Genomic DNA, 27420 nt, shown 5'->3' on the forward strand with positions numbered 1-27420 from the left:
TGTTCGCCAAGATAATGATGGTTGAATGGGGTTTGTTATATAGCCTTTCCAACTTGGAGATATGCACTCCACTTTCATACTTTTCTATTATCTCTCTTCTAGTGCCAACCACAGGGTTGGCACTAGAAGCTTTCTTGGGGCCCAAGGTGGCTTATTTAGTGGTTACAAGCACTAAAAACAATGGAATAATACAAAATATAACGCAGATATGCGTGGAATCAACTGCAACGGCGAGTTTTTCGGCATTGGTCGAGCCAATATTTTGACGCCAAAGAGAGCCGTTAGCCGATTTTGGCATTAGGCGATGCCGCCGTTAGTTGAGGGTCCACTGTACATATGATTTAAAATAACAAATTTGAGGTATTTTTTTTTTTTTGGCTGTTGCTTAGTATTGTTTGATAGAATGGAAGACACTACTGAAATAGAGATAATTTTGATTGGGTTCAGGATTGGAAGTAACTTGAAAGTGTGCTCAGAGTAGTGGAAATATTCTATTTTTGTCGATATTCCTGAGGACAGGTAAGGCCCCAACAGTCCCCAGTCTGTTTTATGAGTTTTTAGTAAGTCTGATTCAATTTACTCTATTTCTTGGTTAATAAAATATTAGCATGAATGATTGGTCGTGGTTTACCATGCCCTGATAACTGAATCAGACCTATTTTAGACCCATAAAAGAGACTGGGGGATGTAAGGAGGCCTTATCTATCCCTAGAAAAATTGGAAGTCAAATATTTCTGCTGTTTTGAGCTCAATTTCAAGCTGCTTCCGGTCCTGAAATCAACCAAAATTATCTCTATTTCAGTAATATGTCTTCCATTCTGTCGAATGATACCAAGAAGCAGCCAACAAAACCATAAAAATCATACGAGGTAACACCTCAAAGTGTTTTGCTTTTCCCATTGTGCATTGCGTGGATCAGGATTTTTTATACTGTACACACTCGTTCCACAGACCCATTCTCTTATCATATCAAGGCCAAAATTTACCACTCGCAGCTTATTTGAATGAGCTGAACTTATGACATTAAACTACATGAGGGCAAATGACCTCAATGATATAGTTCTACGTGAATTTACCTTGCGGACTGCAGCTATAACAGGTAATTCTGGAGTTAATGAAAGTTGTCTGTTAAATCTGGAATTGTTCACAAGAAATAATAGCCATTTTTGATAAAAGGGACAAAGTCTGTTATATGTGAAAGAATGTACCCAGTGGACTGTATGAATGACAGACAGTTATGGATTCGACAACCTTATTCTGTTGCTTTCAAATATTGTCTGTTAAATTCAAAATTTGTTAAATCAGGTTCTGTTAAATCAAGATTTTACTGTGCTGTATATGAACAGTAGTGTATTTCTTACTTATTGTTTTAAACAAATTTATATCTTGTCATGCCAGGAATCAGTATTTTGAATTTTCTATGTTCTACTAGGGCTGTTTTCTGATTTACTTTGGAATAACTCTTGTTATTGAAATAATTTTATTGTATGTTTATTTTCTCTCTCTGATATACATGTATTCTCCTTAATAACAGCAAGGAGCGTGTTGCACAACTTACTGACTGGTTAAAGAATGCAAACTTTGCCAAAGCCGAGCGCCAGCCTTGTGGAACACAGTCCCTGGGAGAGGCCATAGTGTCACGTCTTGTGGAAGAAATTGACAAAGTATCTACTATAAGGGCCAGGATTGTAAAAATGCAAGTGCGGCCACATTTACTTTATAAGGTACTGTTAGAGGTCTTTACATACATATAGTATATATATATATATCTGCTTCTAAGCATATTTATGCAGTTTGTCTCCTATGAAATATTTGCCATGACTCTAAAGTGGTACTGCACAGCATTTGCTGAAGCAGTCACTGTAAGAAGTAAGCCAGGTGTTCTCTCGTCCATATAGAAGCACTGACATGGAAGGAAGTGCAGGTTACTTCTCACCTCTGTTGGTGATTCTTTTGGGAGTCATTCACACTAGTAACAACTCTCCATTATCTTATTTTTTTCTCTTGTGTCTATCAATATTTTGCTATCTTTTCTGTGGAGAGATGATCTCCACAATGTTCAGACTAGGTTCAGATGTTTCTCATATGTTCAGGGAGATGGAGTAAGACTCACAGAAGCACAGCTGTCATGTGTATGGTATCTGGGCCAGAGCAGCAGTTATTGCATGGAAGCTCCAGCATATTGGGTTGTACTTTTTTCCTGACAATCATACTGGACCATCTTGTTATTTCAGTGAAACCCAACTTATTGGCATGTACTAGAATCTAAGAGGATTTTATTAACTTGATTGATGCCTAAGTTGAGGAAAAATAGTAAGTGCTATTCTGTACTGTACTTCTATAGCCTTATTGAGATTCAAATCCTGAACCTCTGAGGAAGTGTAAGCCTGTTAAATCACCTTTCCAGGCTTCATTTTCTCCACAACATTTACTGTAATGAACTAGTTCAGGAAATTTTACCAGCACATCTAAATAGCTCAGCGGGAAGCTCACAACCTCAGCTTCATTCTGGGCACCAACCAACAAGATAATTTTGCAGCTCAGCATCTAGATGACTTTCAGTTGAAGATCACAAACAATAGAAAAAGATTTTATTGGATCATTACCCCTGAAAGTTAGTATAGCAACCCAGTATGGATACATGATCGTAACAGTGTAATTACACATTCTCGTTCTTTTAACATAAGTGTGTCTGCTCTAGCTACATTTCTACAATCACTAAAAATGTTTATGATTGATGATAGCGTGAATAAATGCTTACATAGGTACAGTAGTAGGTTGGTAGAGAGCAACCACCCAGGGAGGTACTACCGTCCTGCCAAGTGAGTGTAAAACGAGAGCCTGTAATTGTTTTACATGATGGTAGGATTGCTGGTGTCTTTTGTCTGTCTCATAAATATGCAAGATTACAGGTACATTTGCTACTTCTACTTACACTTAGGTCACACTACACATACATGTTCAAGCATATATATATATACACACACACCCCTCTGGGTTTTCTGCTTATTTTCTTTCTAGTTCTTGTTTATTTCCTCTTATCTTCATGGGGAATTGGAACAGAATTCTTCCTCTGTAACCCTTGTGTGTTGTAAGAGGTGACTAAAATGCCGGGAGCAAGGGGCTAGTAACCCCTTCTTCTGTATAAATTACTAAATTTAAAAAGAGTAACTTTTGTTTTTCTTTTTGGGCCACCCTGCCTCGGTGGGATACGGCCGGTTTGTTGAAAGAAAGAAGAAAGTTCTTGGTCTTATTACTTATCCTTTTATACCCATGGGGAAGTGGAATAAGAATCTTTCCTCCGTAAGCCATGCGTGTTGTAAAAGTCAGGTAAAATGCCAGGAACAGTGGGCTAGTAACCCCTTTTCCCGTAATAATTACTAAAAAGAATAAGAAGAAGAAAATTGTCAAAGTGGGAAGTCTGAATGTGCATGGATGTTGTGCAAATGATAAAGAGATGATTGTGGATGTTACGAATGAGAAGAAGCTGGATGTCCTGGCTATAAGTGAAACAAAGCTGAAGGGGGTGGGAGAGTTTCAGTGGAGAGGAATAAATGGGATTAGGTCAGGGGTTTCAAAAAGAGTTAGAGCTAAAGAAGGAGTAGCAATAATGTTGAAGGATAAGTTATGGCAGGAAAAGAGGGACTATAAATGTATTAATTCAAGGATTATGTGGAGTAAAATAAAGGTTGGATGTGAAAAGTGGGTTATAGTAAGCATATATGCACCTGGAGAAGAGAGAAGTGTAGAGGAGAGAGAGAGTGAGTTTGGGAAATGTTGAGTGAATGCGTGGGGAGTTTTGAACCAAGTGTGAGAGTAATGGTGGTTGGGGATTTCAATGCTAAAGTGGGCAAAAATGTTGTGGAGGGAGTAGTAGGTAAATTTGGGGTGCCAGGGGTAAATGAAAATGGGGAGCCTTTAATTGAGCTATGTGTAGAAAGAGGTTTGGTAATAAGTAATACATATTTTATGAAGAAGAGGATAAATAAATATACAAGGTATGATGTAGCACGTAATGAAAGTAGTTTGTTAGATTATGTATTGGTGGATAAAAGGTTGATGGGTAGGCTCCAGGATGTACACATTTATAGAGGGGCAACTGATATATCGGATCATTATTTAGTTGTAGCTACAGTTAGAGTAAGAGGTAGATGGGAAAAGAGGAAAATGGCAACAACAAGCAAGAGGGAGATGAAAGTGTATGAACTAATTGAGGAGGAAGTTTGGGTGAGATATAAGCAACTATTGGCAGAAAGGTGGGCTGGTGCAAGTATGAGTAATGGGGATGGTTGAAGAGGGTTGGAATAGTTTTAAAAATGCAGTATTAGAATGTGAGGCAGAAGTTTGTGGTTATAGGAGGGTGGGTACAGGAGGAAAGAGGAGTGATTGGTGGAATGATGAAGTAAAGTGTGTGATAAAAGAGAAAAAGTTAGCTTATGAGAGGTTTTTACAAAGCAGAAGTGTTATAAGAAGAGTAGAGTATATGGAGAGTAAAAGAAAGGTGAAGAGAGTGGTGAGAGAGTGCAAAAGGAGAGCAGATGATAAGAGTGGGAGAGGCACTGTCAAGAAATTTTAATGAAAATAAGAAAAAATTTTGGAGTGAATTAAACAAGTTAAGAAAGTCTAGAGAACGAATGGATTTGTCAGTTAAAAACAGAGTAGGGGAGTTAGTAGATGGGGAGATGGAGGTTTTGGGTAGATGGCGAGAATATTTTGAGGAACTTTTAAATGTTGACGAAGAAAGGGAAGTGGTAATTTCATGCACTGGCCAGGGAGGTATACCATCTTTTAGGAGTGAAGAAGAGCAGGATGTGAGTGTGGGGAAGGTGCGTGAGGCATTACGTAGAATGAAAGGGGGTAAAGCAGCTGGAACTGACGGGATCATGACAGAAATGTTAAAAGCAGGGGGGGATATAGTGTTATAGTGGTTGGTATTTTTGTTTAATAAATGTATGAAAGAGGGGAAGGTACCTAGGGATTGGCAGAGAGCATGTATAGTCCCTTTATATAAAGGGAAGGGGGACAAAAGAGATTGTAAAAATTATAGAGGAATAAGTTTACTGAGTATACCAGGAAAAGTGTACTGTAGGGTTATAATTGAAAGAATTAGAGGTGAGACAGAATGTAGGATTGCGGATGAGCAAGGAGGTTTCAGAGTGGGTAGGGGATGTGTAGATCAAAGTGTTTACATTGAAACATATATGTGAACAGTATTTAGATAAAGGTAGGAAAGTTTTTATTGCATTTATGGATTTAGAAAAGGCATATGACAGAGTGGATAGGGGAGCACTGTGGTAGATGTTGCAAGTATATGGAATAGGTTGTAAGTTACTAAATGCTGTAAAGAGTTTTTATGAGGATAGTGAGGCTCAGGTTAGGGTGTGTAGAAGAGAGGGAGACTACTTCCCAGTAAAAGTAGGTCTTAGACAGGGATGTGTAATGTCACCATGGTTGTTTAATATATTTATAGATGGGGTTGTAAAAGAAGTAAATGCTAGGGTGTTCAGGAGAGGGGTTGGATTAAATTATGGGGAATCAAATACAAAATGGGAGTTGACACAGTTACTTTTTGCTGATGATACTGTGCTTATGGGAGATTCTAAAGAAAAATTGCAAAGGTTAGTGGACGAATTTGGGAGGGTGTGTAAAGGTAGAAAGTTGAAAGTGAACACAGATAAGAGTAAGGTGATGAGGGTATCAAATGATTTAGATAAAGAAAAATTGGATATCAAGTTGGGGAGGAGGAGTATTGAAGAAGTGAATGTTTTCAGATACTTGGGGGTTGACGTGTCAGTGGATGGATTTATGAAGGATGAGGTTAATCATAGAATTGATGAGGGAAAAAAGGTGAGTGGTGCGTTGAGGTATATGTGGAGACAAAAAGCGTTATCTGTGGAGGCAAAGAAAGGAATGTATGAAAGTATAGTAGTACCAACACTCTTATATGGGTGTTGGAGGCGGTTGGAGGCAGTGGAGATATCCTGTCTAAGGGCAATGTGTGGTGTAAATATTATGCAGAAAATTTGGAGTGCAGAAATTAGGAGAAGGTATGGAGTTAATAAAAGTATTAGTCAGAGGGCAGAAGAGGGGTTGTTGAGGTGGTTTGGTCAACACCATGGGGTACCCTGCAACACCATTTATTTTATTTACTTTTATAAAATAAAATAAATAAATTAGAATAGATCAAAGTAGAATGACATGGAGGGTGTATAAATCTGTAGGGGAAGGAAGGTGGGGTAGGGGTCATCCTCAAAAGGTTGGAAGGAAGGGGTAAGGGAGGTTTTGTGGGCGAGGAGCTTGGACTTCCAGCAGGCGTGCATGAGCGTGTTCGATAGGAGTGAATGGAGACAAATGGTATTTGGGACCTGACAATCTGTTGGAGTGTGAGCAGGGTAATATTTAGTGAAGGGATTCAGGGAAACCGGTTATTTTTATATAGCCGGACTTGAGTCCTGGAAATGGGAAGTACAATGACTGCACACATAAAGTGGGAGTTGTCACAGTTGCTCTTTTCTGATGACACTGCTGTGCTCTTGGGAGATTCTGAAGAGAAGTTGCAGAGGTTGGTGGATGAATTTGGTAGGGTATGCAAAAGAAGAAAATTAAAAGTGAATACAGGAAAGAGTAAGGTTATGAGGATAACAAAAAGATTAGGTGATGAAAGATTGGATATCAGATTGGAGGGAGAGAGTATGGAGGAGGTGAATGTATTCAGATATTTGGGAGTGGACGTGTCAGCGGATGGGTCTATGAAAGATGAGGTGAATCATAGAATTGATGAGGGGAAAAGGGTGAGCGGTGCACTTAGGAGTCTGTGGAGACAAAGAACTTTGTCTTTGGAGGCAAAGAGGGGAATATATGAGAGTATAGTTTTACCAACGCTCTTATATGGGTGTGAAGCATGGGTGATGAATGTTGCAGCGAGGAGAAGGCTGGAGGCAGTGGAGATGTCATGTCTGAGTGCAATGTGTGGTGTGAATATAATGCAGAGAATTCGTAGTTTGGAAGTTAGGAGGAGGTGCGGGATTACCAAAACTGTTGTCCAGAGGGCTGAGGAAGGGTTGTTGAGGTGGTTCGGACATGTAGAGGGAATGGAGCAAAACAGAATGACTTCAAGAGTGTATCAAGTCTGTAGTGGAAGGAAGGCGGGGTAGGGGTCGGCCTAGGAAAGGTTGGAGGGAGGGGGTAAAGGAGGTTTTGTGTGCGAGGGGCTTGGACTTCCAGTGGGCATGCGTGAGCGTGTTTGATAGGAGTGAATGGAGACAAATGGTTTTTAATACTTGACGTGCTGTTGGAATGTGAGCAAAGTAACATTTATGAAGGGATTCAGGGAAACCGGCAGGCCGGACTCGAGTCCTGGAGATGGGAAGTACAGTGCCTGCACTCTGAAGGAGGGGTGTTAATGTTGCAGTTTAAAAACTGTAGTGTAAAGCACCCTTCTGGCAAGACAGTGATGGAGTGAATGATGGTGAGAGTTTTTCTTTTTTGGGCCACCCTGCCTTGGTGGGAATCGGCCAGTGTGTTTATAATAAAAATGCCTGCACTCTAAAGGAGGGGTTTGGGATATTAGCAGTTTGGAGAGATATGTTGTATATCTTTATACGTATATGCTTCTAAACTGTTGTGTTCTGAGCACCTCTGCAAAAAGAGTGATTATGTGTGAGTGAGGTGAAAGTGTTGAATGATGATGAAAGTATTTTCTTTTTGAGGATTTTCTTTCTTTTTGGGTCAGCCTGCCTTGGCGGGAGACGGCTGACTTGTTAAAAAAAAAAAACAATAAAAAACAAGGAAGTTTTAGTGGAGATACAGCAAACATCATGAAGGCTCTGCCATGACACATTTTTGTAGAGATTAGCTTGCCTCTTGTCAGGTAAGGCAAAGTGATGTTTATTTAGCTGATAACTTAGGGAAGATGCATGGGTAAGTCTCTCACATTGAGAAGGCATCTGATGCTGCCTGCTACACGATAACCATCACTACATCAAAATTCATTCCAGTTCTCTCCCCCATGGTCTTCAAATATTTTAAGTAATGACTAATAGAATGTAAACTAAGAAAAACTTATTTTCTATGTCAAGTTGTAGGATATTTAAAAAAAAAAAAAATTCTGGCATTTTTGGAGGTGCTTTAATTGTAACTCTATTTTTTCCATATGTTCTTCAGGTTAGTTAGTGCTAGATTAAATTAGATGTCAATTTTCCTTGATGTAGTCCTTGCATTAATTGACAGTCTACTCTGTATCCCTGGAAGAATGATAGACAGCTAGCTGGTGTGAAACTACACTTCTGTATCTTCCCTTGCTGATACTTACCTACTCTGTAGCATACATCAACATAAAAGTGCCCCACAGTAGCACATCCAGGCTTTCAATCTGGGAGGGAACTTAAAAATCATAAGATCCTGAAAAAATCAAAGATATTGTTTATAAAAATACGTGATTTTTAGTGTTTGTGCAAAATTTCTTAAACTGTCATACTTTCATGGTGACTGGTCATTATAATACTGTGAAAATTAAGCATTATGTGCATCCTACTTCCCCCCCCCCTCCACCATGGTTGTACCACTTGTGCCACACTCCATAGGTAAAGAAACAAGCTTAGTAAGTGTAAATGATTGAGCCATCAGTTTCACCGGTCCCACGAAGACTGGAAACCCTTGGTTCCAAGTGACAAAAGTTTAGTTTAAGGTTCTTCAAGGGCTGTCATCTTATTGTTTTAACACTTTTGCACGACAATTGAGGGGAAAATTCTTACTTCATCTTCAGGTCTTACCTACCTCTGACTTCTTTGTAATTTTTATTTATAATCTTCATTAAACCTTCTTGGCCAGACCATCAAATCTCTATTGCAGAATCCATTTACAGTATACACTGTATAATGAACACAAAAATTGAAGTTTAAGCACTAAAAAGTTAGACTTATTCAGTGGATACATGGAGTACATGGGAAAGAGAAATAGCATTGGACTTGGAAAGTTCACACTGTGGCTATCTGCTAAGAACTCTCTACTTTTGCTTATTGTCTAGGTATGTGTCAAGGATAGAAAAGCAGAAGGGGGGGGTTTCCAAAAAGTATTTTCATTTGCTTACTGTTTAATTTTTAGTATTACATAAGTACTTCTTTTTAATATTTCCTGTCACTTATATTTTATAATTGGCATTGACTATAAAATTATGCATTAATACAGTAGACCCCGGGTTTTCGTAATTAATCCATTCCAGAAGGTTGGCCGAAAACCGAAGTAATATTTCCCATAGGAAATAATGTAAATCCAGTTGATCCGTTTCAGACACCCAAAAATATTAACAAAAAAATGCATTTTGTAGAGAATAACTATAGTTTTACATACAGAAAACAATGAGAAATATATATAAATGACTAATTTTAATGATAAATGAACATTACATAACTTTATTGAAGACTCTCGTTGGTGAGTAGTATTTATTTGTAGTCCCAGAGGGACTACTTCCCAGGTGTATACCTACCAGCTACATATACTGTGGCCTACAGCCATTTTATTACCATCGACATACCATGTTCACTGAGTTTAATCATTTCTAACAACTACCTTTAGATGCCAACATAAACAAAGGGAGAGGTAATGAATAATTCATGCCAAGAATTGTAAACTAAAGCTTATGTATAAAGGGTGGTTACTGGGCCAACACAGATTCATACAGTTTTCTCTAATGCTGGACCAGAGAAAACATAATGTTTACCCTCCACCCCATATAAACATTGCATGTTTATATGCTATGTAACATGTTGCTTACATAATTTTGAAAAAAATATCATATATGGATTAATGAAAATGCCTATGTTAACATAAAATAAGACATTTAATGTGCCCAAGAGTGATTATTATTATGTACTATTAGTATTATGATTATTATTATGTACTATTAGTATTATGATTATTAAGATAAGATAAGATTTCGTTCGGATTTTTAACCCCGGAGGGTTAGCCACCCAGGATAACCCAAGAAAGTCAGTGCGTCATCGAGGACTGTCTAACTTATTTCCATTGGGGTCCTTAATCTTGTCCCCCAGGATGCGACCCACACCAGTCGACTAACACCCAGGTACCTATTTGCTGCTAGGTGAACAGGACAATAGGTGTAAGGAAACGTGTCGGAATTTCCACCCGCCGGGAATCGAACCCGGGCCCTTCGTGTGTGAAGCGGGAGCTTTAGCCACCAGACCACCGGGCCACCCCACCAGACCACCGGGCCACTATTATGTATTATTATATATTATTATTATGTACTGTTAGTATTATGATTATTATTATGTACTATTAGTACAGTGGACCCTCAACTAACGCTATTAATCCGTTCCTGAGAGCTCATCGTTAGTCAAAATAATTGTTAGTCAAGTTAATTTTTCCCATAAGAAATAATGGAAATCAAATTAATCCGTGTAAGACACCCAAAAGTATTGAAAAAAAAAATTTTAACACATGAAATATTAATTTTAATACACACAAACTGAAGAAGACATGCACAGTTACATGACACTTACCTTTATTGAAGATCTGGTGATGATTGATGGGATGGGAAGAGGGGAGTGTGTTGATGGTCTTAGTGTTTAGATGGGGAATCCCCTTCCATTAGGACTTGAGGTGGCAAGTCCTTTTTCGGGGTTACTTCCCTTCTTTTAATGCCACTAGGACCAGCTTGAGAGTCACTGGACCTCTGTCGCACAACATATCTGCCCATAGAGGCCTGTACCTCCCGTTCCTTTATGACATTCCTAACGTGTTTCACAACATTGTCAGTGTCACCATTAAACACTTGTTCAGGTTTCAGTCCTTCACTGTCTATGTACTCCTTGAATTCCTGCACATACAGTGGACCCCCGGTTAACGATTTTAATCCGTGCAAGAGGGGTAATTGTTATGCGAAATAATCGTTATGTGAATGAATTTTCCCCATAAGAAATAATGGAAATAAAATTAATCCGTGCAAGACACCCAAAAGTATGAAAAAAAATTTTTTTTACCACATGAAATATTAATTTTAATACACACAAACTGAAAAAGGCATGCACACTTACATGACACTTACTTTTATTGAAGATCTGGTGATGATTGATGGGATGGGAGGAGGGGAGAGCATTATCTTCTTACTGTTTAGAAGGGGAATCCCCTTCCATTAGGACTTGAGGTAGCAAGTCCTTTTCTGGGGTTACTTCCCTTCTTCTTTTAATGCCACTAGGGCCAGCTTCAGAGTCACTGGACTTCTTTCGCACAAGATATCTGTCCATAGTGGCCTGTACCTCTCGTTCCTTTATCACTTCCCTAAAATGTTTCACAACATTGTCAGTGTACAGGTTGCCAACACGGCTTGCAATAGCTGTGTGAGGGTGATTTTCATCCATGAAGGTTTGCACTTCAAGCCACTTTGCACAGATTTCCTTTATCTTTGTAGTAGGCAACTTCTTCAATTTCTCTCTCCCCTCCTCTGAACCAGTTTCCCCAGGTCTGGCCTCTTGCTCTTGAAGTTGATCTATCAGCTCATCAGTGGTTAGTTCTTCATTGTCCTCCTCCACCAACTCTTCCACATCCTCCCCACTAACCTCCAACCCCAAGGACTTTCCCAATGCCACAATGGATTCCTCAACTGGCATAATCCTCTCAGGGTTAGCCTCAAACCCTTCAAAATCCCTTTTGTCTACACATTCTGGCCACAGTTTCTTCCAAGCAGAGTTCAAGGTCCTCTTAGTCACTTCCTCCCAAGCCTTACCTATAAGGTTTACACAATTGAGGATATTAAAGTGATCTCTCCAAAACTCTCTTAGAGTCAGTTGAGTTTCTGAGGTCATTACAAAGCACCTTTCAAACAGAGCTTTTGTGTACAGTTTCTTGAAGTTGGAAATAACCTGCTGGTCCATGGGCTGCAGGAGAGGAGTGGTATTAGGAGGCAAAAACTTCACCTTAATGAAGCTCATGTCCCCATAAAGTCGCTCTGCCACGTCTGTAGGATGACCAGGGGCATTGTCTAACACCAGGAGGCACTTAAGTTCTAATTTCTTTTCAGTTAGGTAATCTTTCACATTGGGGGCAAATGCATGGTGTAACCAGTTATAGAAAAATTCCCTAGTGACCCATGCCTTACTGTTTGCCCTCCACAGCACACACAAATTATCCTTGAGGACATTCTTTTGCCTGAACGCTCTGGGAGTTTCAGAGTGATACACTAATAAAGGCTTCACTTTGCAATCACCAGTAGCATTGGCACACATGAGAAGAGTAAGCCTGTCTTTCATAGGCTTATGTCCTGGGAGTGCCTTTTCCTCCTGAGTAATGTAGGTCCTGCTTGGCATTTTCTTCCAGAACAGGCCTGTTTCATCACAATTAAACACTTGTTCAGGTTTCAGTCCTTCAGTTTCTATGTACTCCTTGAATTCCTGCACATATTTTTCAGCCGCTTTGTGGTCCGAACTGGCAGCCTCACCATGCCTTATCACACTATGGATGCCACTACGCTTCTTAAATCTCTCAAACCAACCTTTGCTGGCCTTAAATTCACTCACATCACTAGTTGCAGGCATTTTTTTAATTAAATCGTCATGCAACTTCCTAGCCTTTTCACATATGATCGCTTGAGAGACGCTATCTCCTGCTAGCTGTTTTTCATTTATCCACACCAATAAGAGTCTCTCAACATCTTCCATCACTTGCGATCTTTGTTTCGAAAACACAGTTAAACCTTTGGCAAGAACAGCTTCCTTGATTGTCTTTTTGGTGCCCACAATAGTAGCGATGGTTGATTGGGGTTTCTTGTACAACTTGACTAGGTCGGCGATACGCACTCCACTTTCATACTTATCAATGATCTCTTTCTTCATTTCAATGGGAATTCTTACCCTTATTGGTGTACGGTTGGCACTAGAAGCTTTCTTGGGGCCCATGGTCACTTATTTTCCAGAAACAGCACCGAAAACACTGTAATAATACGAAATATTCCGAGTGTATGCTTGGATGTTACCGCGGAGGCTGGCTGGTAAACAATGGCACGGGCGGCACATGTGAGGCTGGCTGAGGGCGCACATTGGACGCGTCTCGGACGAAAATCGGTGAGCGGGTTTTTAATCGGTATGCGCGGCAAAAATTTTGCGATTAAAGTAAGCGGTATGCGAAATAATCGCTATGTGATGCCATCGTTATGCGGGGGTCCACTGTATTTTTCAGCTGCTTTTTGGTCCAAACTGGCGGCCTCACCATGCCTTATCACACTATGTATGCCACTACGATTCTTAAATCTCTCAAACCAACCTTTGCTGGCCTTAAATTCATTCACATCACCACTAGTTGCTGGCATTTTTCTAATTAAATCGTCATGCAACTTCCTAGCCTTTTCACATATGATCGCTTGAGATATGCTATCTCCTGCTATCTGTTTTTCGTTTATCCATACCAATAAGAGTCAACATCTTCCATCACTTGCGATCTCAGTTTCGAAAGCAAAGTTGCACCTTTGGCAAGAACAGCTTCCTTGATTGCCGTTTTCTTGGCCACAATAGTAGTGATGGTTGATTGGGGTTTTGTGTACAGCCTGGCCAGCTCGGAGACATGCACTCCACTTTCATACTTAGCAATGATCTCTTTCTTCATATCCATAGTAATTCTCACCCTTTTTGCTGTAGGGTTGGCACTAGAAGCTTTCTTGGGGCCCATGGTGACTTATTTTGCAGGTGCAATCACTAAAAAGGCTGTGATAATATGAAATGTTCCGATTGTATGCTTGGAAGCGACCGCGGTGGCTGGCTGGCTTGTAAACACTGGCCAGAAGTGGACGCGTCTCAGACGGAAGGAATAGTGTTGGTCGAGTTTTTTAGCGCTAATCGAGGCAAAATTTTTGCGATAAAATGTATCGCTAGTCAGATTTATCGTTAATCGATGCCATCGCTGGTCGAGGGTCCACTGTATTATGATTATTATTATGTACTACAATGGACCCCCGCTTAACGATCACCTCCCAATGCGACCAATTATGTAAGTGTATTTATGTAAGTGCGTTTGTACGTGTATGTTTGGGGGTCTGAAATGGACTAATCTACTTCACAATATTCCTTATGGGAACAAATTCGGTCAGTACTGGCACCTGAACATACTTCTGGAATGAAAAAATATCGTTAATCGGGGGTCCACTGTATTAGTATTACTATAGTGTTAAGACTTGAGGGACACTCTGAGTGAATGAGTAACTAAGGCATGTTTATATGCTATGTAATGTGTTTCTTACATAATTTTGAAGAAAATATCATAGATGGATTAATGAAAAGGCCTATATTAACTTAAAATAAGACATTTAATGTGCCCAAGCGTGAGTCACGAACATATGAGTGGCCCAGGTGCACGCGTCTGATACCGACGATTTCCGAGGGGATGTACGAAACCCGGGGGGAAATTTCGCTGAAAAAAGTGCTCAAAATCCGAATTGTATGATTTCTGCACCAGCTGAAAACTGGGGGTCCACTGTACTTTTATTATGCTCTCAGGAATTAGAATAAGGTTCAAGTAATTTTTCTTCACTCCACAGCCCAACCCACTGCAGGGCAGTAGTCCTCCAGATCACACAGTCACCTATAAGATGTTTGACAGAGTAATCAATGTGCGAGAAGGGTTTTCTGTTCCTATTGGTGCGAAAGGAACTGTTATGGGTTAGTATTATTTTTAGAGACTTTTATGCAATTGAAAATGTTTCATTTCAACTGTTTTAGTATTTTAATAATTCAAATGCAATTTTCTACTCTGCAAACATTGTAGAGTAAAATGGGAGCCCATAGTTCGCTCAGTATATTGAGCAGTGATATACCTTCAGTATCTATTATTTGTAGTATATATAGTTTTGTATTCATATTTTTTTTTTTTTTTTTTTTTTAGGAATCCAACCAGCTGACAAGGAGGCCGATATCTTGTATGATATTCTCTTTGATGAAGCTTTTCCTGGAGGACTTACTCTTCGAGGCCCCACCTCAGCACAGCGTTGCTACCGCTTACACTGGGCAGCCATGATTAATATTTCCCATGGTAGTCGATTACCAACTGGAACAAATAACCACAGAGTTGGCTCAGGTTCATCCTGTCATCAGGTGAGATGTCATTGATGATTACACTTGAACTTCTTGATAATGATCATTTATTGAATTATTAAATAGAAAATCATAGTAGGCTAGAAATAGTAAATTTGACTAATACAGCTTTCTTGTAGAGAAGCAACAGTAGTATTGTGGAACATAATTAATCTCAACCAGTAGTAATTATTATAGACACAAAAAATAAAAGTTAAAATATAGTACAGGGGTACCTCGAGCTTCGAACAGCTCCCAACTAGTAAAAAGTAAAAGGACACAAGTGCAACTAATTTTATTTTTATTATTTTTTATTATCACACTGGCCGATTCCCACCAAGGCAGGGTGGCCCGAAAAAGAAAAACTTTCACCATCATTCACTCCATCACTGTCTTGCCAGAAGGGTGCTTTACACTACAGTTTTTAAACTGCAACATTAACACCCCTCCTTCAGAGTGCAGGCACTGTACTTCCCATCTCCAGGACTCAAGTCCGGCCTGCCGGTTTCCCTGAACCCCTTCATAAATGTTACTTTGCTCACACTCCAACAGCACGTCAAGTATTAAAAACCATTCGTCTCCATTCACTCCTATCAAACACGCTCACGCACGCCTGCTGGAAGTCCAAGCCCCTCGCACACAAAACCTCCTTTACCCCCTCCCTCCAACCTTTCCTAGGCCGACCCCTACCCCGCCTTCCTTCCACTACAGACTGATACACTCTTGAAGTCATTCTGTTTCGCTCCATTCTCTCTACATGTCCGAACCACCTCAACAACCCTTCCTCAGCCCTCTGGACAACAGTTTTGGTAATCCCGCACCTCCTCCTAACTTCCAAACTACGAATTCTCTGCATTATATTCACACCACACATTGCCCTCAGACATGACATCTCCACTGCCTCCAGCCTTCTCCTCGCTGCAACATTCATCACCCATGCTTCACACCCATATAAGAGTGTTGGTAAAACTATACTCTCATACATTCCCCTCTTTGCCTCCAAGGACAAAGTTCTTTGTCTCCACAGACTCCTAAGTGCACCACTCACCCTTTTCCCCTCATCAATTCTATGATTCACCTCATCCTTCATAGACCCATCCGCTGACACGTCCACTCCCAAATATCTGAATACATTCACCTCCTCCATACTCTCTCCCTCCAATGTGATATCCAATCTTTCATCACCTAATATTTTTGTTATCCTCATAACCTTACTCTTTCCTGTATTCACTTTTAATTTTCTTCTTTTGCACACCCTACCAAATTCATCCACCAATCTCTGCAACTTCTCTTCAGAATCTCCCAAGAGCACAGTGTCATCAGCAAAGAGCAACTGTGACAACTCCCACTTTATGTGTGATTCTTTATCTTTTAACTCCACGCCTTTTGTCAAGACCCTCGCATTTACTTCTCTTACAACCCCATCTATAAATATATTAAACAACCACGGTGACATCACACATCCTTGTCTAAGGCCTACTTTTACTGGGAAATAATTTCCCTCTTTCCTATGTACTCTAACTTGAGCCTCACTATCCTCGTAAAAACTCTTCACTGCTTTCAGTAACCTACCTCCTACACCATACACCTGCAACATCTGCCACATTGCCCCCCTATCCACCCTGTCATACGCCTTTTCCAAATCCATAAATGCCACAAAGACCTCTTTAGCCTTATCTAAATACTGTTCACTTACATGTTTCACTGTAAACACCTGGTCCACACACCCCCTACCTTTCCTAAAGCCTCCTTGTTCATCTGCTATCCTATTCTCCATCTTACTTTTAATTCTTTCAATAATAACTCTACCATACACTTTACCAGGTATACTCAACAGACTTATCCCCCTATAATTTTTGCACTCTCTTTTGTCCCCTTTGCCTTTATACAAAGGAACTATGCATGCTCTCTGCCAATCCCTAGGTACCTTACCCTCTTCCATACATTTATTAAATAATTGCACCAACCACTCCAAAACAATATCCCCACCTGCTTTTAACATTTCTATCTTTATCCCATCAATCCCGGCTGCCTTACCCCCTTTCATTTTACCTACTGCCTCACGAACTTCCCCCACACTCACAACTGGCTCTTCCTCACTCCTACAAGATGTTATTCCTCCTTGCCCTATACACGAAATCACAGCTTCCCTATCTTCATCAACATTTAACAATTCCTCAAAATATTCCCTCCATCTTCCCAATACCTCTAACTCTCCATTTAATAACTCTCCTCTCCTATTTTTAACTGACAAATCCATTTGTTCTCTAGGCTTCCTTAACTTGTTAATCTCACTCCAAAACTTTTTCTTATTTTCAACAAAATTTGTTGATAACATCTCACCCACTCTCTCATTTGCTCTCTTTTTACATTGCTTCACCACTCTCTTAACCTCTCTCTTTTTCTCCATATACTCTTCCCTCCTTGCATCACTTCTACTTTGTAAAAACTTCTCATATGCTAACTTTTTCTCCCTTACTACTCTCTTTACATCATCATTCCACCAATCGCTCCTCTTCCCTCCCGCACCCACTTTCCTGTAACCACAAACTTCTGCTGAACACTCTAACACTACATTTTTAAACCTACCCCATACCTCTTCGACCCCATTGCCTATGCTCTCATTAGCCCATCTATCCTCCAATAGCTGTTTATATCTTTCCCTAACTGCCTCCTCTTTTAGTTTATAAACCTTCACCTCTCTCTTCCCTGATGCTTCTATTCTCCTTGTATCCCATCTACCTTTTACTCTCAGTGTAGCTACAACTAGAAAGTGATCTGATATATCTGTGGCCCCTCTATAAACATGTACATCCTGAAGTCTACTCAACAGTCTTTTATCTACCAATACATAATCCAACAAACTACTGTCATTTCGCCCTACATCATATCTTGTATACTTATTTATCCTCTTTTTCTTAAAATATGGAGCTTTGTCAAGCCGTTATGGCTTGACAAAGCTGGAAAGCAAAACGTTGCCACAATAAAATGTCACATTAGTTGCACTTGTGTCCTTTTACTTTACATATTGTCGGTAATTATACCAACATTATTACAGCTCCCAACTAGAGCAGTTATGTAAGTGTATTTTTGTAAGTGCTTTTGTAAGTGTATTTTTGGGGATCTGAAACGGACCAGTCTAATTTACATTATGTACTCCTTTTGGGAACAAATTTATTTGGTATCGGCACTCGAACAGCCTTCTGGAACGAATTAAGTTTGTAACTCAAGGTACTACTGTACCTGGAATAATTCACAACTATGTGGATAAGTGGTTCAGAGAACCAACAGGATGATGAATTAGACACTTCTGCAACACTTGGGTATCTTTATTGTGGAAACATTCTGTCAGCCAGTGGCTTCTTCAGTCCAATACAGAGAAGAATGTTTAAAGCCATTGGTTGGAAAAACATTTCCACGATAAAGATATCCAAGTGTTGCACTAGTGTCTAATTCATCAATTCACAAGTATCTAACAAATTGAAGATAAATCTTGTTTCTGCCTCTCTTGGAACATTATCAAGTCAAGACTTGGTTATGATCCAGGACAGACTGATCCATCTCCTGATTATTTATCTCCACTGTATCCTACCTTGTATCTGATGTGTTATCTTTTAATCCCACACCTCTCCCCAACACCCTGGCATTCTCATCCATTTGAAGTGCTTGACTTCTTATCATTCTTCCCACTGTCTCGTGTACTTTTCCCACACTCACATCTAGCTCTTCCTTACTCCTACAACATTTTATACCTTCCTGCCCAATGCATAAAAATCTTCTCATCTAACTCAAAAAGGTTCTCCAGTCTGTATGGTTGTACAGTATTTACATGGTAACCTGGATATTCATGTAGCTTCACTTATTTTACTACTTTAATGTGGAATTTTTTGCAGTCTCTATTATACGATTATTTCTCATTTAGACTCGTAATTTTTTGGGTAGATATGTTTGCAGGTGGTGAAGGGGCATCTGCCTTTAGTGAGAAGTTCGTGTTGTTTCTCTGGGTTATGGTGTTTGCATGTTACTCTCATTTTTGTCTGATTGTATTTGCAGATACAATCAGAATCATGGAATCTGATGCCTAATGCAACAGAAATACTGGGTGTACCCTGGTTTGAGGTTGTATGCTCATTTAATATAGAAGTTGCTTATACAATATACAAGAGAAATGATGCTCATGGAATAGTGTAGGTTCAGTTGTAGTGGAGGTAATTGATCTGTAAGAGAAATTTAATAGGTATAATCCTTACATTTACCATTAATGATGAATTCTTAATAAACTTAACTAATTTTATTTTAAGCCATTATAACAGTACTGTATTACTTGTTTTTAAGTGATATTTAACTTTAATTTTAAAAATGTAAATGTAATTGTTGGTTTAGATTAGGATTTGCTTGCATCTACTGGGATTTGTCACATGTGCTATCAAAAAGTTCCTGACTCAAATTTTTGTGTTTCCTGGGTGAAATATGGTGACAATGTAGATCACGTACAGTACACTCCTTTGTGAAGTAGTGTGGCATGTTTCAGTGTGATCAGTCATTCTATTGAGGTTCGTTGGACATTTTTTGTCGTGTTCTCAGTGCATTGTTGCAATTTTTATGTAATAGAATGAAATCCTTGAAAGAACAATGTGTATGTGTGTGTGAAATTTTTTCAAGTTCAGTAAAACAGCTAGTAAAACTCACAAAATGGTGCAGTAAGCATTTGGTGATGAAGTAGTGGGTTGGACACACTGTTTTAAATGGTTTTCTTAATTCAAAGCAGGGCAAACATCTGTTGAGGATGATGATGAACTCTCTAGTCATCTGTCACTGTCAAAAACAAGCACCAACATAAAAAGTGAGGAAGGTTATTCAGAGTATCCAGGACATTGCAAGTGATGTGGGAGTTTTTTATGGATCATGTCAAACCATTTTGACTGAAAATTTGAATGCGAGGCAAGTAGGCACAATTTGTGCCCCGCTTGCTGACTTGAGACCAGAAACCAAGAAACCAAACAACAGCCTTCACAGTGGAATAGCCCCCAACTTTTTTTTTACAAAGTGGGAATCATCAGGAATTTGCTCCAACAGATCAAACAGTTAAACAAAATTTTTACATCGAGGTTCTGAGATGTTTGAAGGAAGATGTAAGAAGAAAACATCTGGCATTTTGGGTGTCCAGTGATTGGCTCATTTACCACAATAGTGCCCTTGCTCATGCAGCACTATCTCTCGAGCGTTTTCTGGCCAAAAATGACATGGCTGTCATCCCCCACCTTCCCTGCTCCCCACATCTAGCCCCATGTGACTTTTCTCTTCCCAGAAATAAAAATGGCACTCAAGGGATGGCATTTTAACAATGTGAAAGAGATTCATGCAAAATTGCAAGTCGAGTCGAGTCGAGTCTTGCAAGCTTTGCTAGGCACCTTTAGGAAAGAAGAATTTCCAGAAATGTTTTGAGTAGTGGCAGAGGTGCTGGGATCAGTACATAGCCTCCCAAGGAGAGTATTTCCAGTGAGACAGTTAGGTGATTAAGTAAGCCTATATATTTTTTGTGGCAGTCCAGGGAACTTTTTGATAGCAACTCTTATTCTGCACTTCTTTTCCAGCAAAATTAGATACATTTGGTGTCATGTACCACGAATGCATTGGCTATTATGGTATTAAAAAAATTGTGTATAATATCAATGGCAATACATGTCTTTAAATTGCATACCAGCATTTTGAATTCTCACTGCTCATTTTTTATTTAAGGTTCCTGAGGATGCTCACACTTCCAAGGCCCAAAGAACGAGAAAGCTAAACAATTACGATAGCCCACAGCCTCCTGACCCAAATCAGTTACCAAGTCCTTCTGGTCTTAGAATGAACTGTCACACTGGCAATCATTATCCTGGTGTTGCAAATGGTGACATAACTGGCATGAAGAGCCAATCTCCTAGACACAATGAGGTATAGTGAATACAGTGGAACCTTGGTTTTCATATGCCCTAGTCTATGTAAAACTGTAGTTATTCTCTATAAAATGCATTTTTTGTTAATATTTTTGGGCGTCTGAAATGGATTAATTGGATTTACATTATTTCTTATGGGAAATATTAACAAAAAATACATTTTATAGAGAATAACTATAGTTTTCCTAGGTAGTAGGTTGGTAGACAGCAACCACCCAAGGAGGTACTACCGTCCTGCCAAGTGAGTGTAAAACGAAAGCCTGTAATTGTTTTACATGATGGTAGGATTGCTGGTGTCCTTTTTCTGTCTCATAAACATGCAAGATTTCAGGTATGCCTTGCTACTTCTACTTACACTTAGGTCACACTACACATACATGTACAAGCATATATATACACACACCCCTCTGGGTTTTCTGCTATTTTCTTTCTAGTTCTTGTTCTTGTTTATTTCGTCTTATATCCGTGGGGAAGTGGAACAGAATTCCTCCTCTGTAAGCCATGCGTGTTGTAAGAGGCGACTAAAATGCCGGGAGCAAGGGGCTAGTAATCCCTCCTCCTGTATAAATTACTAAATTTAAAAAGAGAAGCTTTTGTTTTTCTTTTTGGGCCACCCTGCCTCGGTGGGAGACGGCCGACTTGTTGAAAAAAAAAAAACTAGAATTAGTACTTTTTCACTGAAAAGAAGCACTTCATGGCTTCTCATAGGCTTTGAAGAACCCACCATCACTAATTTTTTGCTTTGGTGCCATTATTAAGCAAATTAAGGGTTATTTTCAGGCCATGGTAAACTGTGAACAACTGAAGCAACAGTAACCGATTCCGGGGATATGGGGGTTCTGCTGTACATGGTCAGTTTTTTTTTCCAGGTATTTCCAAATTTATTGCTTATCTGAGTGATCCGTGCTCATCACGAAGTACACCATGGCACAGACCCTGAGCTCAAAGCAGCATGAAACTTGTAAGGGTTAATGGTCCAAGTTGGACTGAAATGTCATCACGAGTTTCTTTCTCCTCTGTGCAGATTATTTTTGTAGTGCAAAATATAGGCAAAATTAAAGGTAAATTATTATAATGGATAAGAAACTTGTTATTTGAGAAGAAAATGCAAACAATTACAAGAGGAAAAATGTTTGCATAGGGGGATGTCACAAGTGGGGTGCCACTGTATTTAACCCAATAATGTTACTAATTTATATACAGGTACAACACAAATTTACCAGCACATTGGCCGTTTCCCACCAAGGCAGGTTGGCCCGAAAAAGAAAAACTTGAACCATCTTTCACTCCATCACTGTCTTGCCAGAGGTGCACTTACACTACAGTTATAAAACTGCAACATTAACACCCCTCCTTGAGAGTGCAGACACTGTACTTCCCAACTCCAGGACTCAAGTCTGGCCTTCTAGTTTCCCTGAATCCCTTCATAAATGTTACCTTACTCACACTCCAACAGCATGTCAAGTCCTAAAACCCATTTGCCTCCATTCGCTCCTATCTAACACGCTCACACATGCTTGCTGGAAGTCCAAGCCCCATGCACACAAAACCTCCTTTACCCCCTCCCTCCAACCTTTCCTAGGCTGTCCCCTACCTCGCCTTCCCTCCACTACAGATTTATACACTCGAAGTCATTCTATTTTGTTCCATCCTCTCTCTACATGTCTGAACCACCTCAACAACCCTTCCTAAGTCCACTGGATAGTGGTTTTGGTAATCTCGCACCTCCTCCTAATATCCAAACTATGAATTCTCTGCATTATATTCAAACCACACATTGCACTCGGACATGACATCTCCACTGCCTCCAGCCTTCTCCTTGTTGCAACATTTACCACCCATGCTTCACACCCTTATAAGAGTATTGGTATAACTATGCTTTCATACATTTCCCTCTTTGCTTCCATGGACACAGTTCTTTGTCTCCACAGACTCCTCAGTGCACCACTCGCCTTTTTCCCCCTCATCAATTATGTGATTCACCTCATCTTTCATAGACCCATCTGCTGACACTTCCACTCCTAAATATCTGAATACATTCACCTCCTCCATACCCTCTCTCCCCAATCTGATATCCAGTCTTTCATTACCTATTTTATTTGTTATCCTCATCACCTTACTCTTTCCTATATTTACTTTTAATTTTCTTTTACATACCCTACCAAACTCATCCACCAACCTCTGCAACTTCTCTTTGGAATCTCCCAAAAGCACAGTGTCATCAGAAAAAAGCACCTGTGACAACTCCCACTTTGTGTTAGATTCTTTATCTTTTAACCCCACACCTCTTGTCAACACCCGAGCATTCACTTCTCTTACATCCCCATTTATAAATATATTGAACAACCATTGTGACATCACACATCTTTGTCTAAGGCATACTTTTACTGGGAAATAATATCCCTCTCTTCTACATACTCCAACCTGAGCCTCACTATCCTCATAAAAACTCTTCACTGCTCTTAGTAACCTACCTATTCCATACATTTGCAACATCTGCCACATTGGCCCTCTATCCACCCTGTCATATGCCTTTTCCAAATCCATAAATGCCACAAAAACCTCTTTACCCTTATCTAAATACTTTTCACCTATATGTTTCACTGTAAACACTTGGTCTATACACGTCCTACCTTTCCTAAAGCCTCCTTGTTCATCTGCTATCCTACTCTCCGTCTTACTCTTAATTCTTTCAGTAATAACTGTACCATACACTTTACCAAGTGTACTCGACAGATTTATTCCCTTTCAATTTTTGCACTCTCTCATGTTAGCACCTCTAGTCCAGACAAAATTGCAAGACCCCCCCCTTTATTTTTTTTTTTTAGCAAAATAGGTGGCCATAGATGGTGTTGTATGCACTCACTTGTATTATTTACACTGCAGTTCCTCTTCAAGGGGGGGCTCCTTGGCGTGGTGAAGAGGCTCTTGGTCTGAGGAATTAGACCTGTCGGTCTCCTTCCTCAGACCAAACCTAATTACCCCCCAATCATCCCTTCCCTATCCCATCCTCCCCTTTTTCCTTTCCTCCTCCTCCTCCCCACCCCTCCCTTTTGCCTTTCCTCTTTTTGGCCTTTGGGACTTTTCCCACAGGTGCACTAGTTCCTAGGTAGGGGAAAGGGTACCAGGGTCCATCCCATTCTGTTGAGGTTCTTGGCGGTGGCGTAGTTTGCCGTGGAATCTGGATCGCCTGGGGATGTCCCAATCCCTCTCCGGTATCCCGGAGGGCGGCTTTGGGTGTCTTTTGGGTGACAGGTGTATCTCTGGAAGCCACCTTTTGGATTCCGAGGGTGGTGACCAAAGGAGGTATGCTTTGTGGCGGATATCCGGCCGCTCTCTCTTTTGTCCACTGAGATAGCTCGGCAGATGTGAGGTTGCTATCCCGGATTGCTGGTTTACTGGCATGAAGGGTAGGGTATGGCACGGGTTCCATGCTGTCTGCGCTACTTGCGGTGCTGAGGTCCTCTTGGGTGCGGAGGAAGATTTCTGGCCCTTTCATTCCTCCTAGGAACTATCCCTGCCCGGTCCCCCCTTTTTTTTTATTCTTTTTTTTATTTTTATTTTTATTTTTTTCTTAAAAACAAAAAGAAAGACGTAACCTAACCACGGAGTTCTCAACTCATCACCCCACTACCCCCGGGCCCCTTCTTGTTACCGCACCCTGTTCGGACCTCGCCTCATCTTTTGATCACTCTTCGGACACTCCTAAGACCCCTGTACCTCTTGCTGGTGCTGTTTCGTCACCCACTTCAGGTACTGGGGTTTCGACTGACTCCTTCGATTTGTCTGACCTCCGCTCTCCTTTGACTATGCTTCCGGCCTCTCCCTCTACTGTGCGGCAATTTTCAAATCGCCAGCCAGTCCCACGTCGGACCGACTCTGGTCCCACTCCTAAACGCCAACGACAATTGCCCGATGATACTTCTTTGCCACCTTCTCGTTCTACTCAGAAAAGACCGACATGTTGTACTCTCCCTTTACACGCTCAGTTTCAGATTGCACAACGGACTAAATTCTTTACTTTACGATTGACTTCCTCTATTGCCTATCTTTCTGACCATAGTATTGGCAAGGCGCTCCTCTGCCATATTGGTAGAGATATTTCCTTTCATGCTCTTAAGAGTGGTAAGTGCATCATCACAGTCCAGGATGCTACCCAAGCTCATGATCTTTCTCTTCTTTCATATATCGATACTATTCCTATCACTATCGAAAAACATCATTCCCTCAATTCTTGTAGTGGTAGTGTCATTCTACCCATACCATAGTCCAACAGAATTTCCAGACATGTGGCAATGACATTCTTGAACAGCTGGAACTCAAAGATCTCCTAATTCTCAAGGTAGACACTTATGTTCTTCCTGCCCGCAGGCGGAGACGATACCCTTGCAATGTGGCTCGTTTAACTTTTGACAGCCGTGAACTCCCATCCTCTGTTTATGTAGCAGGACATCGGTTACAAGTTTGAAAGGTGATCCCTACACCGCAACAGTGTAGAAATTGCTGGCAATTTTACCACCCAGCGAAATATTGCAGATCTATAGCCGAATGCTCAGTATGTGGTGCCGATGACCATTCTAATACGTCTTGCAGTCGACCTCCCTCTTGCCTTAATTGTCATGAGGCTCACCCTTCGTACTCTTGTCGTTGCCAGGTCTACTTAAATGAGTGGGAAATTCGTTGCCTCAAAGAGGCAGAAGGTCTCCCTTATGCTATTGCAATTTCTGATCTCTGTCTCCAAGGGAGACTACCCTGTGTTTCTTATTCTCGTGTTTCAAAACGTCCCCCCACTTCTGGGGTCCCATCTTCTGCAGCCTCCTCTGCAGTTGCCCCTCCCATAGTCACTCCTGTATCTAATTCTTTTGCTGTCCTGGGCTCAGACGTCCCTACTTCAACACCTCAGTCTGTTCTCATTTCTCCATGTTCTCCCTCACAAACCCTGGTATCGACAAGACCTCGTACGACACCTCCTCCCAATCGTCCCTCTACTTCTCAGAAGTCCAAAAAGTCTCCTTTAACCCCTTCTTCCCTCCTTCCACCTTCCCGGTCTCTGTACCTGCGTCTTTCCCTCTCACTGGCTCAGTTACAAGTGTGGAGGTTCACCCTTCTCCTCATACTGTGCCTTCCTCCCCTGTCCCCTCCCAAGTTTCTTCCTCTTCTGCCACCTCCCAGGTTTCTGCCACTTCTGTCCCCTCTCACATTTCTCCAGTTCACTCCACTCTTTTGCCCTCCCCCCACCTTGGTACAGTCCATTACAGTTCCAATCTTTACTCAAACTCCTCCTCCTTCCATCTCCAATATTGTCTCCCATACGACGTCTCTGAACTTGAAGCAGTCTCTGAATATATTGCAGAGACTAAACCATCAATGGACACTGATCCACCCTCTGTTCCTTCTCTTTCCTCTTCTCCATCTGCACAACTCCTTTCTTCACAGCGCACCGTTCCTTCACTGCTTGAACGTTTTCCGCTGCCACCGCATGTGGACTTTTCTAACCCCTCTAGTCCATAGGTACCCTTACCTGTGGATTTCTAGTATTTTTATCGTTGCCAATCATGGCCTATTTACAGTGGAATATACGCGGCCTCGGGTAATCGGGGTAAGCTTCAGCTGTTGCTCACCCAGTTTTCCCCTGTTGGTGTTTGCTTACAAGAACCAAAATTACACTCTGCTGTTATCTATCCCATCTCAGGCTATAATTTATTGTATTCTTCAGATCCTTTTCCTGATGGGACCTTTAATGAAAGTGCCCTTCTTCTATGCACTGATATTCCGTACCATCAGCTATTTGTTCGTACCTCGCTGCATTACACAGCAGCCCGTATCCACTTGCATAGGTGGTATACACACTGTTCTTTGTATCTCTCTCCTTCTTGGGCATTATCTATCCCGGATATTGCCTTTCTTGTTTCGTCATTACCGCCACCACTTCTGTTACTTGGCGATTTTAATGCCCATCATTTCCTCTGAGGGGGTCTCACTGTGATTCCCGTGGCATTCAGTTAGAGGCTTTTCTTACTTCCCACCCTCTCCATGTTTTAAATACAGGTACTCACACCCATTTTGATCTTCGTACTCATACTCTCTCTTGCATTGATCTCTCAGTCTGCTCTTCCTCCGCCGCACTTGACTTCACCTGGTCTGTTCTCCCGAATTTACATGACAGTGATCATTTTCCAATCATTCTTACTTCCCCTCCATATTCACCACCTCTTTGTAACCCACGCTGGCAATTTGATCAGGCAAATTGGGACTTTTACTCCTTACAAAAGCTTTTACACCTCTTCTCGTCCTCAGTTTTAACCGCAGCTTCTCATTCTATACCCCAAACCTCGGGCAGGCATTCTCAGAAATGCGTGCCTTGGTGGTCTCCTACTTGTGCTCGTGCAGTACGTTTGAAATGCGCT

General features: G+C 40.8%; 1 protein-coding gene across 2 annotated transcripts in view; it reads left to right on the forward strand.

Annotated features, from left to right (window-relative positions):
• Window positions 1–27420, forward strand: part of LOC128699886 (5'-3' exoribonuclease pacman) — a 134751-nt gene that overhangs the window by 84750 nt on the left and 22581 nt on the right. For both annotated transcript variants that reach the window (XM_053792704.2, XM_053792703.2), the window contains exons 15-18: window positions 1535–1724; window positions 14543–14663; window positions 14887–15095; window positions 20814–21011. In XM_053792704.2, the coding sequence (XP_053648679.1) occupies window positions 1535–1724; window positions 14543–14663; window positions 14887–15095; window positions 20814–21011 (718 nt within the window). The remainder of the gene's footprint in view (window positions 1–1534; window positions 1725–14542; window positions 14664–14886; window positions 15096–20813; window positions 21012–27420) is intronic.

The sequence above is a fragment of the Cherax quadricarinatus genome, chromosome 81, assembly GCF_038502225.1.
Source record: "Cherax quadricarinatus isolate ZL_2023a chromosome 81, ASM3850222v1, whole genome shotgun sequence".
In the NCBI taxonomy this organism is placed as follows: domain Eukaryota; kingdom Metazoa; phylum Arthropoda; class Malacostraca; order Decapoda; family Parastacidae; genus Cherax; species Cherax quadricarinatus.